General features: G+C 28.3%; 1 protein-coding gene across 5 annotated transcripts in view; it reads left to right on the top strand.

Moving 5' to 3' along the window:
* Positions 1-9,875, top strand: part of LOC117169531 (WD repeat-containing protein 87-like) — a 129,260-nt gene extending 119,385 nt beyond the window's left edge. For all 5 annotated transcript variants that reach the window (XM_033358300.1, XM_033357686.1, XM_033356900.1 and 2 more), the window contains exons 7-9: positions 4,564-4,638; positions 7,620-7,790; positions 8,156-9,875. In XM_033358300.1, coding sequence (XP_033214191.1) covers positions 4,564-4,638; positions 7,620-7,790; positions 8,156-8,197 — 288 coding nt within the window. In that variant the 3' untranslated portion in view covers positions 8,198-9,875. The remainder of the gene's footprint in view (positions 1-4,563; positions 4,639-7,619; positions 7,791-8,155) is intronic.
* Positions 9,876-15,201: the final 5,326 nt, after the last annotated feature.

The raw sequence follows: 15,201 nt of genomic DNA, 5'->3' as shown, positions 1-15,201 counted from the left end.
CTGACGTTTCAGTACACATGCGTACCTTTTTCAAAGGTTCTTAAACCTAAATAATTATATTAAAAATTAGTAATTTTAGTACGAACAAATATGATGGATAATCACGTAGATTTGAATACATTGTTACCTGAGTTGATGATAGTTTAAATAGTCAAACAGATCAATTTTCAGTCAAAAAAAAAGGAACATTTCAGTGAATAGTTTTAAGAAATTAATTAAAATTTAGTCATTTTTTGAAGTCTCAAAAAATTTTTTCGAGACTTCAATCGATTATGCTACATTTTTTAAAATTGTACGAGAAAAACAAAATTGGCGTAGGTTAGGACGGACGAACAGAAATTGACAGTTTTAGAAATACATGAAGAATACGTAATGAACGATGATGTAATAGGCAAGTTTCCATTGAAAACCACTGATGTGGAAGCGCGTAATTGAGTTTAAATTTGAAATAAGAAAATTTAAAAAATTTTTTAAATTTCTTAAATAGTTTAAATTAGTTTAAATTAAATTTAATTAAATTTAGTTTAAATTTGAAATAAGAAAATTTAAAAAATTTTTTAAATTTCTTATTTCAAATTTAAACTCAATTACGCGCTTCCACATCAGTGCTTTTCAATGGAAACTTGCCTATTACATCATCGTTCATTACGTATTCTTCATGTATTTCTAAAACTGTCAATTTCTGTTCGTCCGTCCTAACCTACGCCAATTTTGTTTTTTTCGTACAATTTTAAAAAATGTAGTGTAATCGATTGAAGTCTCGAAAAAATTTTTTGAGACTTCAAAAAATGACTAAATTTTAATTAATTTCTTAAAACTATTCACTGAAATGTTCCTTTTTTTTACTGAAAATTGATCTGTTTGACTATTTAAACTATCATCAACTCAAGTTACAATGTATTCAAATCTACGTAATTATCCATCATATTTGTTCGTACTAAAATTACTAATTTTTAATATAATTATTTAGGTTTAAGAACCTTTGAAAAAGGTACGCATGTGTACTGAAACGTCAGGAAGTTTCAAAAGGAGTTTTTTCTATTAAATAAATATCTGAGTTTCGAAGAACATGTTTTTTTGACTCATATTTATTTTTTCGATTTACGATTGGACCGTAAGACATAAATAATTTGAAATCTACGATTTGAAATCAATACTTTGAATGCTTTACAAATTTTGATGTTTGAAAATTCAAAGGCCTTTAATGTATTTGAATACTCAAAAACTTTAGACGATTCAAAACTCAAACTTGAGTGCTCTTGCTTTTGCAGGCTTTGAACCGCCATATTTTTTGTTAACATTTTTTTTTTTCGTCAGCAGGGTGGTAATTAGGCTAAGGAACCGGGGATATTTTAAAATCCTGAAAAAGCCGGGAAGTAACAGAATTTTTTTTCGAACATTTCAACTGCCTATCACTTAATATTAGGTCAAAATAACTCAAGTGTTCCACTTTTAAATCCATTGATGCATTTTTAATCAATTTATACAGTTTTCGATTCGTTTTTATATCAAAATCCCTAAAATATCTTTCCAACAAATCATTTATTATTTTTAAAGTTATTAACAATCAAATTTCTTGATCATTTTTTTTCAAAATGGATTACTCGTCAACGGTTCATCGAAATTCAATTAATTAAACTCCTCCGCCTGTAAAAGAATTCTTACAGCGCTAGTCGGGCACGTTCAGACGCGCGCGGGTATCATATTCAGTACAATATGACACGAATTTCCAACTAAAATCATAAATTTTCATGAAAAAATGAATTTTTAATCAATTGGTTTCTACTTTCTACAAGATATAGTCAATTTTTTAATCAAAACGATCAATTTTCAACCGAGAAGATTAATTTTCTACTAAAAAAAAATTAATTTTCCGCAAAATAGATCCATATCGATTTTCAACAAAAAGTTGAATGGTTAAGTTTTCAGTTAAAAAGATTAATCTAAAAAAATAATATTATAAAAATAGTTAATTTTTCCACAAAATATATGAATTTTCAATTGAAAGAATGAAGCATCATTTTAATAGAGTGGATCAACTTTAAGCCAAGAAATAGGGGAACAATTGGGTAATAAATTATTTTGAATACAATTATTATGGGTATCATATTAAGTACAATATGAAACGAATTTTAAATTGAAATGATAAATATTCATTAAAAAATGCATTATTAATCTAGCGTTTCAACTTTCTACCAGGTATAGTTAATTTTTGATCAAAAAGATGAATTTTCAACCAAGAAGATTAATTTTGTACTAAAAACGAATAAGGTGGTTTAATTTTCAATTAAGCATAGATACATTTTCAACCAAAGAAATGAATCTTCAACCAAAAATATTGTTTTTTAAGAGAGTGGTTAAGTATTCAATCAAGTAGTTGAATTTTCAATCAAAACATGTGAATTTCCAAAAAAATTGAATAGTCAAATTATCATTGAAAAGATCAGTTTTTAATAAAAAAAAATTTCAACCAAAAAATTATTTTTTCCAACAAAAAGATGAATTTTTAACTCAAGTGACGAAGCTTTAACACAAAAACTGAATTTCTAATAAACTAGTTTAATCTTCAACAAATTATAGTGAAATTTTCAACCAAGAAGATAATTTTCCACAAAAAAAAAATTTTTTTTTAAGAAATCGGTACAAACATTCAACCTAGTAGTTTAATTTTAAACCAAAAAAGAAGAATTTTCAATTAAAAAAATGTAGTAGTGGTATTTAAAATAATGGAGATTTTGCATTTAATACCAACTACTACATTTAAAAAAATTAAAATTTCATCTTTTTTCGTTAAAAATTAACCTACTAGGTTGAATGTTTGAACCGATTTGTTAAAAAAAGACTTTTTTGTAGAAAATTAATCTTCTTGGTTGAAAATTTCACTATACTTTGTTGAAGATTGAACTATCGCGTCCGAACGTGCTCGACCAGCGCTGGAGTTCGGAGCCCGGTCACAAAAAAATCAATAACTTTTGAACTATTGCAAAATACAAATTTTTTTTCACCAAAATTTTCGGAAGAGATTGTAGAATCTATTGCAACGTCGAATTCTTTCACAGACGGAGAAGTTTAATTAATTTTCAATTGTTTTAAACACACGATTATTTAAATAATAAAAAAATGTTTTTTACTACCGAACATTTTTTTAGCGTAAAGTTTACTTCGTAACAAATTTTTTCATAATTCAATTGATTGAAAATAGAATTGATTTAAAAGTGGCACACTTGAGATATTTTGACATTAATGTATGCAGTTTTCAATTATTTTAATCCGAAATTCTTTAAAATTATAACGATGTAAATTTTGAATTGTAAAATTGTTCAAACTTCCAGACCATAATATTCAATTTTGATTATAACATCGTTTAATTTTTATGCGCTCCATTTGTCTTGAATTAGTTTTAAATTTGAATATTTTGATTTGCAAGGCTCTTAGTTTTTGATTTTTCAATTCAATTCATACAAAATTTAAGCATGTAGGTTTATGAATGCTAAAATAAGCAAAATAAATTCAGATTAATTTAAAATTCAAATTCCCTTTTTAACGTCCAAAAGTAAACTCTAATAATAAATTCTTACAATTTAATAATAGCTGTGGCTACGTGTTCTTAAATTTCTGTACTAAATCCTCTTTCTTCTGTTTTCTCTGTTACCTTTCTTTATTTTTACTTTTGCAGATGATGGAATCTAAAAGTTTAAAAAATATATCTTTGAATGGAAACATTTCCATGTTCGCTTCATCAAATTTTAACTTTGTTGGTTCTTGTAGTTTGATTATTTTAAGTTGCTATGACTGTTTATGAATTCTTGTTTCCAAATTTTAAAAATAAAAATTGTTCAATTTTGCAAGCTTTAAAATTTTGAAATTTGGAATTGATAAATTGAAGGAAAAAATAATTCAATATCTAATGTTTCTTTAATAAATGGTTAATATTGTACCATCTTAAAGACTTACATTAAAGATTTTCCATTTCGGATGCCTTGAGCTCCAATTTTTTCAATTTGAAATGTTCCAAACTCAATAGTATTTACTTTTGAGAGCCTAATGTTTAATTTTTAGTATAAAATTTTTTAGTTTTATGGCTTTCAAATAAAATTGTATTTTCTTATTGTTTTCATTTTGAAATTGTGCAATTTAAAGTGCTTTATTTTGAATTACTAACTAATGTTGCAAGCATTAAAAAAATTGAACATTTGTCTCGAAGGCTTCCTAGTTTTCACAATTTTACAATATTGATCAGTTGTATTAAAAACGGTTCAATCTTTACCTTTTGACTCTATGTTTTTGAAAGCCTTGAATTCCAAATTGTACAATGTGAAGGCTTTCAATTTGATATTATGAAATTCTAAAAACACTCAGAATACAAAATCAGTATTACTTTTTGTCTCGTTTCAGTTTTGATTCAGTTTAGAAGTTATAGGTTTAAATCGTTTCATATACAAATCATTTCGACAAGAGCGTTTAATAATAAAATAAAATCGTTTAAAGATCTGAGAACAGGAAACTAGCAGTGTTGTAGGCTCTGCAAAAATGCATGTCAATAAAACGTTAAATTTTTTCTAGGCTCGAACGGAAATTACAATTACACCAGTTGGAAATTCACCGGCGCAATCTCATGTCAACAATATGATGCATGTGGTTAGTATATATTTTTAAAAGTTTATCTTAATGGCAGGGTGTACACTAAACAAAAGTGTGTCGCACATATTATGCAAGCATTATATAAACACTTGGGGCGCTGGGCGTACCTCAACCCCCTTGCCCTTGTCCTTGCTCACATTAAATTAAAATAATAAAAAGTTGAACTTCAGCATACAAACAGTTTTAATAGAATTTTTATACTTTTATAAAAATTGGATAATTTTAAATTGTAATTTTAAGATAAAGACAAATGAAATTTATGTTTTAACTTATGCTATCTTGAGAATATCAATCTGCAATTATTATAAGAACAAATCCACTTATATCTTTCATCGGACTTTCATAAGTTAAATGATAAACTTAAATTTTATTTATATAAAAATTTCAGTTCTTAATTATATACTTGTAAATTATACACTTCGTTAGGGGCCATACTTAAATTACGTAACGGATTATAGGCTAGTTATTGCTAGTAGATTTAGGCCGGGGTCCAAGAAATTCATTTTCAAAATTCTCTGATTTTTTCTTGACTAATTTTTCAGTTCCCTTAATTATTAATATTCAAATACAAGCAATTTGATCTTGTAATACTTTTAAAATAGAATCTTTTATGAACGGATTGAAACAGTATTTCAGATACAAATTTATCAATTTATTTTAAACAAATTAATGTATTTTTTACTATAAAAGATGGCTTTTTAATAAAATACTTCAATTATAAAAAAAAAATCAATTTTTTAACATGTTGGTTGAGTTTTTAAACTAAAAAGACAAATTATTTACCAAAAAAATCTGCCTGCTAAGCGGGCACATTATCATCGCGCGCCTAATTGTGAATTCTCTTTCGTTAAAAGAGCTTAGCTCGAGAGTTTGAGCGCACCTACGGTACGTGACTGATGGCAATCGCTCTCCGCACTTGGTCTTTGCATTTCTTCCGCATTCGGGCACAGACCTTTTAAAATCAAAGGTGAACGGGCAGACAACTGTAATTTTGTGATTTTGAACTCTCTTTTGTTAAAGCTCTTTTGGCTTTAACGAACACATTCTCATCACGTATCTCGTGCTTCGCACTCGATTTTGTCCAGCATGTCAACTTTTCTACATTATACACAACACTTTTATATCAATTATAATACATTTTTTATATAACTCTGCCTGGGATTACTTATTAAAAAATTGCAAAATAAAAAGCAAATTGTATTTATAATCGTTATTTTTGTATTTCTTTCATATTTTGCTTTAAATTGTATTCTAAGCTGCTCTGAAAGATGTATCATTTCAATAAATGTATATCATTACATTTCATAATATGTATAAAAATTGAATCACACTAATTTTTATTTCCTTGTTTTTATAACTTTTTTATTTTTAATGTTTTTTACGATTATATAAAAACTACTGCGCATCTGCATAGGGTATAATACAGGAACCTATACAGGATCCTATATAGGAGCCTATGTCCTCTTTCGTCTTTTCTGCGCTTTTTCCAAAAAGTTCATTTTTGCATTTTTTATCTTATGTTTTACGATTAAAAGAAGATCTACTCGTCCAATCAAAAAATGATTAATAATATATTTACAGATCTTTTTAGGCGCTCAACTTTTGTCTGGTAATTTAAGTTCATACCTTGTGTTGTTTTTTCAAACAAATTGAATATTTTTACTTTGAATGTTATTTTTTACGGCTAAAGCAAAAACTACATGTCCTATCAAAAATTATAGCTCTTTTTTGGATGAATAATTTTTGCCTCTTTTTTTTCGTAGCTTGTATCGAAAAGTGATTCATTATACATTTGTAGTTCTTTCCAGGGCGCACAATTTGAGCTTTTTCATTTTTTTCGTATCTTGCATAGTTTGACCAAAAAATGAAATTTTTGAATTTTTCATTATTTTTGGTACGATCAAATTTGGAATTTTCAACTTTTCGACCAAATTAGAAAAGTTGTTATCATAATCTTGTAGGGCTTTCAAAAAACAAAGTTTTCTTCTCCTGACTTTTTCTCATATCATGCGTTGTTGGCTTAAAATGTTCATTTTAGTTTTTTTTTTTTTTTTTTTTTGATTTTGAAAATGCTCTAACTCTGACCATTTTCTTTTTATAGAAAAAAGTCAGAAGGATAAATTGTTTAAGATTTGAAGTACTATGAACAACCGTGTATAGAATTTTTACATCTTGAAAAAATGTGGTTTCAAAATTGTTTGTACAAACAAATTTGGAATTTTCAACTTTTTGATCAAATCGAAAAAGTTGTCATCATAATCTTGTAGGGCTTTCAAAAAGCAACCTTTTTGTTCTCCAGACTTTTTTTCGTATTGTGCGTTGTTTGGCCTAAGTTGTTCATTTTAGTTTGTTTTTTTGGATTTTGAAAATGCTATAACACTAGTAATTTTTTATTTTTCGAAAAAAGTCATTAGGATAAATTGTTAAATTTTAGAATACTATGAATAAACGTACAGAGAATTTGTTAAAAAAGTGGTCTCAAAAATGTTCAAAATACGCTCACTTTTTGAATTTTCACCCAAGATGGCTGGCTAACGAACTTGACCTTTATTTTAGGACACGAAAAGAGTATACCAAAGGTTAATCCAATCTGTCCTAAAAAGATAATCATTAGGAAAAACTTTTTCTGGATTTGGAAAAATTGCGAACATGAGTAACAAAATGTCTCGAACCCCCCCCCCCCCCCCCCCCCCCCGAGTTGTTACGTAATTTGGCCATTCAAACTTGCTATAAATATTTCATACGTTCAGAAAATGTTAGTAAAATCATTATTGTCTTGGAGATAATTTCTACATTTGAGAATTAGTACACATTGTATTTAAGAAGTCGAGAATAGGTGATTACATTTTCAATTTCACGAATTTTTAGTCTCATTATTAAAATGTTGGCATTAAAAAATATCTCTTAGTATTCATGTTTTTTTTTTAACTTTATATTTGAAGTAATAATTTTGATGAATGACACATCATTTTGTTCAGGACGATGTGGAAGAAGAAACGGCAATGATGGACGAGAGAGAATCACGGGTTTCTGGAAAAGTTGTGGAGGACAGAGATGTTTCCCCGCGTTGTCAAGGCTGTCACGAACGCACTGCACAATATGTGTGTGCGGGTTGTGGAAATCAGTGGTACTGCAGTCCTGAATGTCAGGTAAGAATCGTTAGAGCGACAGTTGACGTACAAACTTGAAAAATTCTAAATTTTCTTTATTTAATTACGTCCTGATTGTAGAATTATTTAATAAAAAATAGAAAGTCTGAATAGTTAAACAATTATAAGTTGCAATCTTTTGCAAAACCCAAAACAAGAAAGGAATACTTAGATTACGGAAAAATAATAAATTAATTTTCAAAACTGGATTATTTTTAATTTGTATTTGCTTCAAATGAAAAAAATTTACATGTAATATATAATTTTATATTCTCAAACTGGACTTTTTTCTCGCTGTGTGCACGTTCAATCTTGAATGTTAAAAACAAACAAAAATAGTACTGACTCTTTCTTTTATTTTTCAGGCCGCCGCTTGGGACGAACACTCGGAGGTTTGTTCAGGCTAGGAAAAGGCTCGGCCTCGTTCAAGTCGCGTGAAAACGAAAAATAATTCTAGTCAAGAAACATAATATAAACGCGAGCTTCACGGTAAAACAAGAGAACGAGTCCGGGAAAAGTCAACTTTTTGAACAGCCTTTTGTATTTAAAAGTGACAAAACCACAAGATTTGTTCAATGAGAGTCAAAGCATATGTAAATTCGATTTTCTCGACCTTGAATAGTAGATGACAGTCAGAAACTTAAAGGTTATCGTAACTCCTATAAACTGAGCCTTTCGAAAATACCGCAAGTCATTTTTGAAAATTTGGAAATCCACCTTACATCAATTTTTCTACACCTTGAAATAGATTTTTTTACAAATCCTCGAGTTTTCTAGTCTCGTCTCTTCAAACTTATCGTCTGTCTAAAGCAGCGAAGTTGCAACTCACAGTATTGACTAGTTCAATATTTCGAACTCTCCGAGATTGTATATAAAAAATTATCGAATGTAGTAAATCAGCTGCTAAGATCTGTATAAGTTTACTTCTAGGTCGCTATAAACATACAGTTTTGAAAAAAAGCGACTTATAAAAAAAGTTTTTTCCTGTGATTTTCAAGACTTTTTCTAATAAACTGTTAACTTTTTACCAAAGTGTATGGTTAACACTCGGGTCTTGGATTAAAATTTGTACTTCGTTTAGAACCATTGTGGATTAAACCACAGAGAATTTGAATCAAGGTTTTCGGGGATGCGTCACGCCTCGTCTATTATTTAAAATCTAAATTTCAAACTGACGTTCGCTGATAAGACTGGAATTTTCGTACATGAAACCACTAAGCTTGCATTTTTAAAGTTTTTTCAAAACCCTAGCGTAAGTTTTTCAAAAGCAGAGATTGCGCGGATTTCTTGAAAGTCTCCTTTAATTTGGGACATTATAAAAAGTGAGATTTCTTGTATTCAAAAATATATCTAGGCTGCTTAGAAACTTAAAAGGCAAAATTTGCATCATCAACTGCAGAATAGTGATCGAATTTATGAGTTAAGGTACTGTAAGTTGCAACGCTTGTAAATAATTTTCTAGAAATCAGAAAAAATGTTGATTAATGCAAAAAGGCTGTAGAGCCTCTTGAAAAATCGCGTGCCCTTCTCAATGAAAAACGCCTGCAATAATTTATTAAGTAATTGAGTATCTAAAAAGTAAAATAAATATTTGATCAATTTGGGGAATCGATATAAGTTCTTGAGAACATTTATTTGTTTCATATTCTGGTACGCGATAAATTAGAGGGAGTAACTCTACAAATTTATAAATCAAGATAGGCAGCGCTTCAAAGCGAGATTGGGTAGTAAAAGGAATTAAAATATAAATGAAAGATTGAGAGGAGAAGATACATATAAAAAAGGAAGCTGTATGTAACAGATACCATATTATTTGATACCATATTTGTTACCAATGTGTATAAATTTAAAGATAATAAGAAAACTTAGTATTTACTGGTAGGACCTAAGTTTAGATTTAAGAACTTTTTGTAAACGACCATTGTTTAGCGGTTACGTGACCGTGTTCTGCGTTGATTCACAAGCCGGTAGATTACCTCAGACAATTTTTTCAGAAGTTATCTGTAGCCCAAAGTTCCTACAGGCACATGCGACATATTTTTCCCATTTGCAAAGCGAACCAAAATAAAGTTTTTAATGGCATAATTGTCTTTTTTATTCAAAATACTTATTTTTAGCTGTAGAATCTAGATGATAACTTTTTAAAATTTATTTCGAAGTTAGATTAAGCATTATCAATTTATAATTATATATTATAATAAGCTTTACAAACTCTAAAAATTCTATGCGATAAAAACTAGAAGTAATTCTCAATTGCCTCAAATAATTAAAAATAAACTCAACCTTTTCAAATACTAGATTTAACAGGGTGGCCGTTTTAATCAAAGAAAAAAATGCCCTGTCTTTTTCCGGGTTCTTAAACATTTTTCACGGCCAATGAAATTAAAAAATTCGAACTCTGAAGGTAAAAATGTTTCCATTTGAAGTAATAAAAACTGTGCTTCCAATCGTTTTAAGCAAAAATCATTGAAAAACTGCAAAATTTTGTTCATTTTTGACAATTTTTGCAATTCTTTTTAATTCTTTTTAAATATGCTCTAAAAAATTAATTTTTCAAAATAAAAAAAATCATTTTCAATTTTTACTGGGAATCTTAAGAAAATGTTTTTTTTTATTATTCTTTGGAAGCCTTTACGATTCGCAAAAAGCTTCACAATTTTATGTTAAAAATCTGAAAAAAATCTATTATTTATATTAAATTACGCCATTTTTTCAGAATTTCTAAATTTCTTTTCAACTTTTTGAATTTTGTCTAGAAATAATAGGTGTTCAATATAATAATTTAGGCATCGAAATTCAACCATTTCATTTACAAATTAAAACTTTTCAAATCGAACAAATAGAATTGTAACGTTCAAAGTTTTTTTGTTTAGTTTTAAATATTTGTTTTCTAATTACTGATTTGAAATGAACAGACAAATGTTTCTAAATATGAAGTAATTGATCTTTTTCTTAATTAAAAAATTTCAAATGTTAAACGGAAAAAATGTCTGAAATTCAATCAATTTTAATATAATAATTAATAAAGAATAATAAATGGTTTGGTTAATTAATAAGTACAATAGAAAAATTAATAAATAATTATTAATATATTATTTTGAAGTTTATTTTAAAATTGAAATTAGTTAATAAAAATTTCAATCGTGCGTTCACATTTGTTTAACTACTAAGGGTTTCAAATTGAAACGGTTAAAGTGGATCACGTGACCAAATTTCTACCTTACTGACACTTTTTTTATTTCCTAACTTATTTTTACACGAAGCGCCTCATAGAGTTGAAAATTTGAGATTATAAATAAGACGCACTAAGAAAGGTGGACATGGTCCTAAATTTGTATAATTATAAAAAGTTTTCTTTTTGTACATTTTTTGTTGTTGCTTTTTCCGTAATCATTAAACTTTAGGACCAGTGACACCATTCTTACCGCTTCTTATTTATTATCCCAAATTTTCAACCCGATCTGACGCTTAAAAAATGCTCAAATTTTGAACTGATTCTGAATCCTCATATAAGATCAATTTTATTATTATTCGCTTTTTAATACTTGATGTACAGTAACATTTAAAAAATCATTATAGTTCAAATATTCACAATTGATCAACCAAAAATATTTTTCTTCCAAAATTGTTTATAATTCCCGATCCAGCGGCCACCCTGTTTAAACAACCAAACTATTTCTTTTTTGGGGATGCCCTGGCAACTTTAAGCCTAAAATGAAAACAATCGTTAGATGACCTATTAGAATATCTTAATTTTTTACTTTTTGCGAACAATTTTTCTTAAAACTATGGTTGAAAAAAGCTCGATCTTGAAGTTTATCCAAAAAAAACCACCAAGTGGTAATAAAATCAGTTGTTCGGAAATTGTTCGTCTTTGGTGCATTTTATAAAAAATTACAGAATCAAAATAAAGTACATAAGATTCTCCACAGAACTAAAAAAAATTTTCTACATGCAAATATTTCTATGGTAAGTTGAATTAAACTTAACGGGATTAATTTAAATAATTTTTTAGCAAAGTGAACTCATTAACAAAAATGTAAATAATTTTAGAAAATTTATATTGTGTAAAACAATTTCATTTCTTGAGGAAAATTATAAAAAAAATTATGCAAATTAGACTGTTTTTGGTACGATTTTGTATGTTGAGTGCATCGAACTGAAATATTTAAAAAATACGTGTTTAACAAAATTATATAAAAAATGGGTCTAGTTCAGGAAGCGATAACTTAGGATCTATTGTCGTTAGAACATTATTTTAATCTTACAGTTCATTTAGTCTACTTGAACCTACCATAACAATATTTGCATATAGGATGCAGGATGCACTCCAAATGAGATGTTGGAAAAAATGTAAAATTTTACACAAATTTTTTACTCAAAAATGGATTCTGAAGGCTGTAATATTATAGCAAAACAATTCCTGATGAAATCAAAGCGATGCTTTGTTTTTCTTTTCTTTAATGAACTTCCATTTTGAGGGCTAAATCTTTTATTTCAGTATAATTACTCGAAGTTTTTCAACTTCTTTTTCGTGTTTTATGCAATTTGAAATTGGGTAAAAATAAAGTTTTTTTTCTTAAAATCTCACTCCGTTAACGTTTTCACTTATTTCAAGAACGGGAAATACTTGAAAGAAGTTTTCAAAAGTATTCTTCGGCATCAAAGAACAAAGAAAATCATGTATAGTTTGTTTAAAATGTTCAATTAATTTTACAGGTGAATCGGTTGGATAAATTAGCCTGTGTTAGTGAATATGCAGTTAAATTTTTTTTTGCAATTGTTAGAAAATAATGAACTTTTTATGCAATCTTTGTGCCTTAATTTTGACCTAGAAATCTAAGCAAACATTTTATCTTTATCTATTTGAGAAGACTACGATATTTTTATGCATACAAAACTTTAGTTAATCATATTTTGGTTTAAGACGATCTGGGGGTACCCCAGCCTGCTTGATCCCTCGGCGACCCTTTTCTATTGTTCAGCGTTTGACTCGGTCTCGAAGCTGGACGGCTCTCAACCGGCGCACAGTGGTCTGGAATAGGAATTTACTGTTCATAATGGCCCACAGGTCGTATTTCTTAACCGATTTAAAAGTTTTTTTTAGAAATACTCAGCAATTAATTTTTAAGGAATTGTGGTTTGCTTTTTTTACATTTTTTTTTCATAGAGCAACAATATATAAACAAATATAGTGACAAAATTATCCATTTTAGCTTTGTGAATTTTTATCTCAAGAAAAAATACAGATAGAAACTCACTATCAGCCGGAATGATTGCACATGCTTTCATAGAACATAATTAATTTTAATAATATTTAACTTACTTATTATAAACAATTTTTATAAACAAATTCTTATTAGTGTTTTTTTATCAGAGAAAAAATCGTTTATTTCACGCTAGTTGCTAATATTTTTCATAAGAGTCATAATTTGTAACAAAAAAATTAAAATGAGTTAACAACTATTGTTTTTATAAACATTTCTATAAACAAATTCTTTATAAACGCGTTTTTCTCATAACTGAATTGATTTTTCTGAACAAAAGTGATTCACAATTATCTTTAAAGCCATTTATATAGTTTAAGCTTTATCAAACATAAACAATATAGATTGTTTATAACAATGTAGTTAAACAAGTCTCCTAATCGGCCGTTTCCTCGTAGACAAAAATTTTTTTTTCTTTAATAATTATTAGAGTGACATTTATTGCGGTTACTAACCAACGAAATTAAATAAAGAATAATTTATATGATTGTTATAAACTATTATTTTAACAAAACTATGATTTTAAAATAATGCGTGACAATATGTGGTTGGTCGTAGAAAAAAGTTAATTTTTCTTCATTTGTTTTTCATGAAGTGACATACAAAATAATGAAAGATAAGTGACTTCTGAATACGCAAGTACAGCATTATTGAACCTTATTTTCACTTGTTCCTCATTTATTTTTCAGGAAGTTGCATAAAACAAATGAAAGATAGGTGACGTTTAAAAACGCAAGTACAGCATTATTGCTATGGACAGTTTGCTACAGAAATTGTTATTAACAATTACGCAAATTATTATTTAATGTCCCATATCCAATTTTGGAATCACTGTTAGTTTATTGTCGGGTCAATTTTGCCACTATATTTGTTTATATATTGTTGCTCTGTGAAAAAATTAAAAAAAATCAAACCACAATTCTCTTAAAAATTAATTACTGAGCATTTCGAAAAAAAAACTTTTAAATCGGTTAAGAAATACGACCTGTGGACGTTTATGAACAGTAAATTCCTATTCCAGACCACTGTGCGGCGGCTTTTGCATTATGTTACAGGGGACATTAGGGCCGTAGCCTGCCATAGGGCCCAACGCCCCCCCTCGAAATTCCGCGAATCCTAACATTTTCCTATAGATGTGGAAAAAATCTAAACTATGACTACTTTTTACCATATTTTATGTTAAAAAAAACTTATTTTTTTACATGTCCTCACATCCACATCCTAATATATCCATCCCATTTAGGGTGACCATCCTTCCGGATTTCCCCGGACATGTCCTCATTTTAGGGCTTATGTGATTTGTCCTACAGGATTTTTTATTTTGTCCGGGTTATTGTACGGACTTTTGAAATCATAAATTTTTATTATTTAATCAACTTTTGGACCTTTTTTAACCAAATGTTATCATTCAATACCATCTAACGATTTCTTCGCCAATTTATAAGATAAAGTACTATTAAACATTCCTACTATACGGAAAAAATATATGTGTGCATTTGTGATATTGATTAGAAAACATCAGGGTTCAACAATAACAATATTCGATATTAAACGTTGATAAAATGTAATAAAACAGTTAATTTAAAAAATCTACATTTTTATTCATAATCATTTGTTTTTTACCATGCCCTACTTTTTCCTGGCTTCCAACTATTTTGCGCTACTTCGTACTCGTTTTTCAAATTTTTCTGTCCTACTTTATATTCTTTTAAAAATAAATGTATGTTCTACTTTGTCCTCATTTTTCAAATCTTTTTGGCCAACTTTTCGAAAATCAATTATGGTCACCCTTATCCGATTGGTGCCAAATTTTAATGAGAAGGCGCAAAATATTATCAACAAAAATTAAAGGAATTTTCGATATCTTGAATAGTTTGGAAGATTTTATGTATTTACTGTAAAAAGTGAATATTCTAAAATTACCAATATACAAGAGAAAGGGAGATAAAAGCGAGTGCAATAATTACAGAGGGATTAGCTTATTAAGCACCGTAAGCAAAATATATTCAAAAATACTTATGAGTAGGGTAATGAAAATAACGGAAACAAAGATTTGGGAAGTCCAAAGTGGGTTTATGCCAGGAAGGTCACGTACGGATCAAATATTTAGCTTAAGGCAAATAACAGAAAAAAGTTTGAGAGTA

Source organism: Belonocnema kinseyi, chromosome 1 (assembly GCF_010883055.1).
Source record: "Belonocnema kinseyi isolate 2016_QV_RU_SX_M_011 chromosome 1, B_treatae_v1, whole genome shotgun sequence".
NCBI classification, from domain to species: domain Eukaryota; kingdom Metazoa; phylum Arthropoda; class Insecta; order Hymenoptera; family Cynipidae; genus Belonocnema; species Belonocnema kinseyi.
This window is presented reverse-complemented; position numbering and strand designations above follow the sequence as displayed.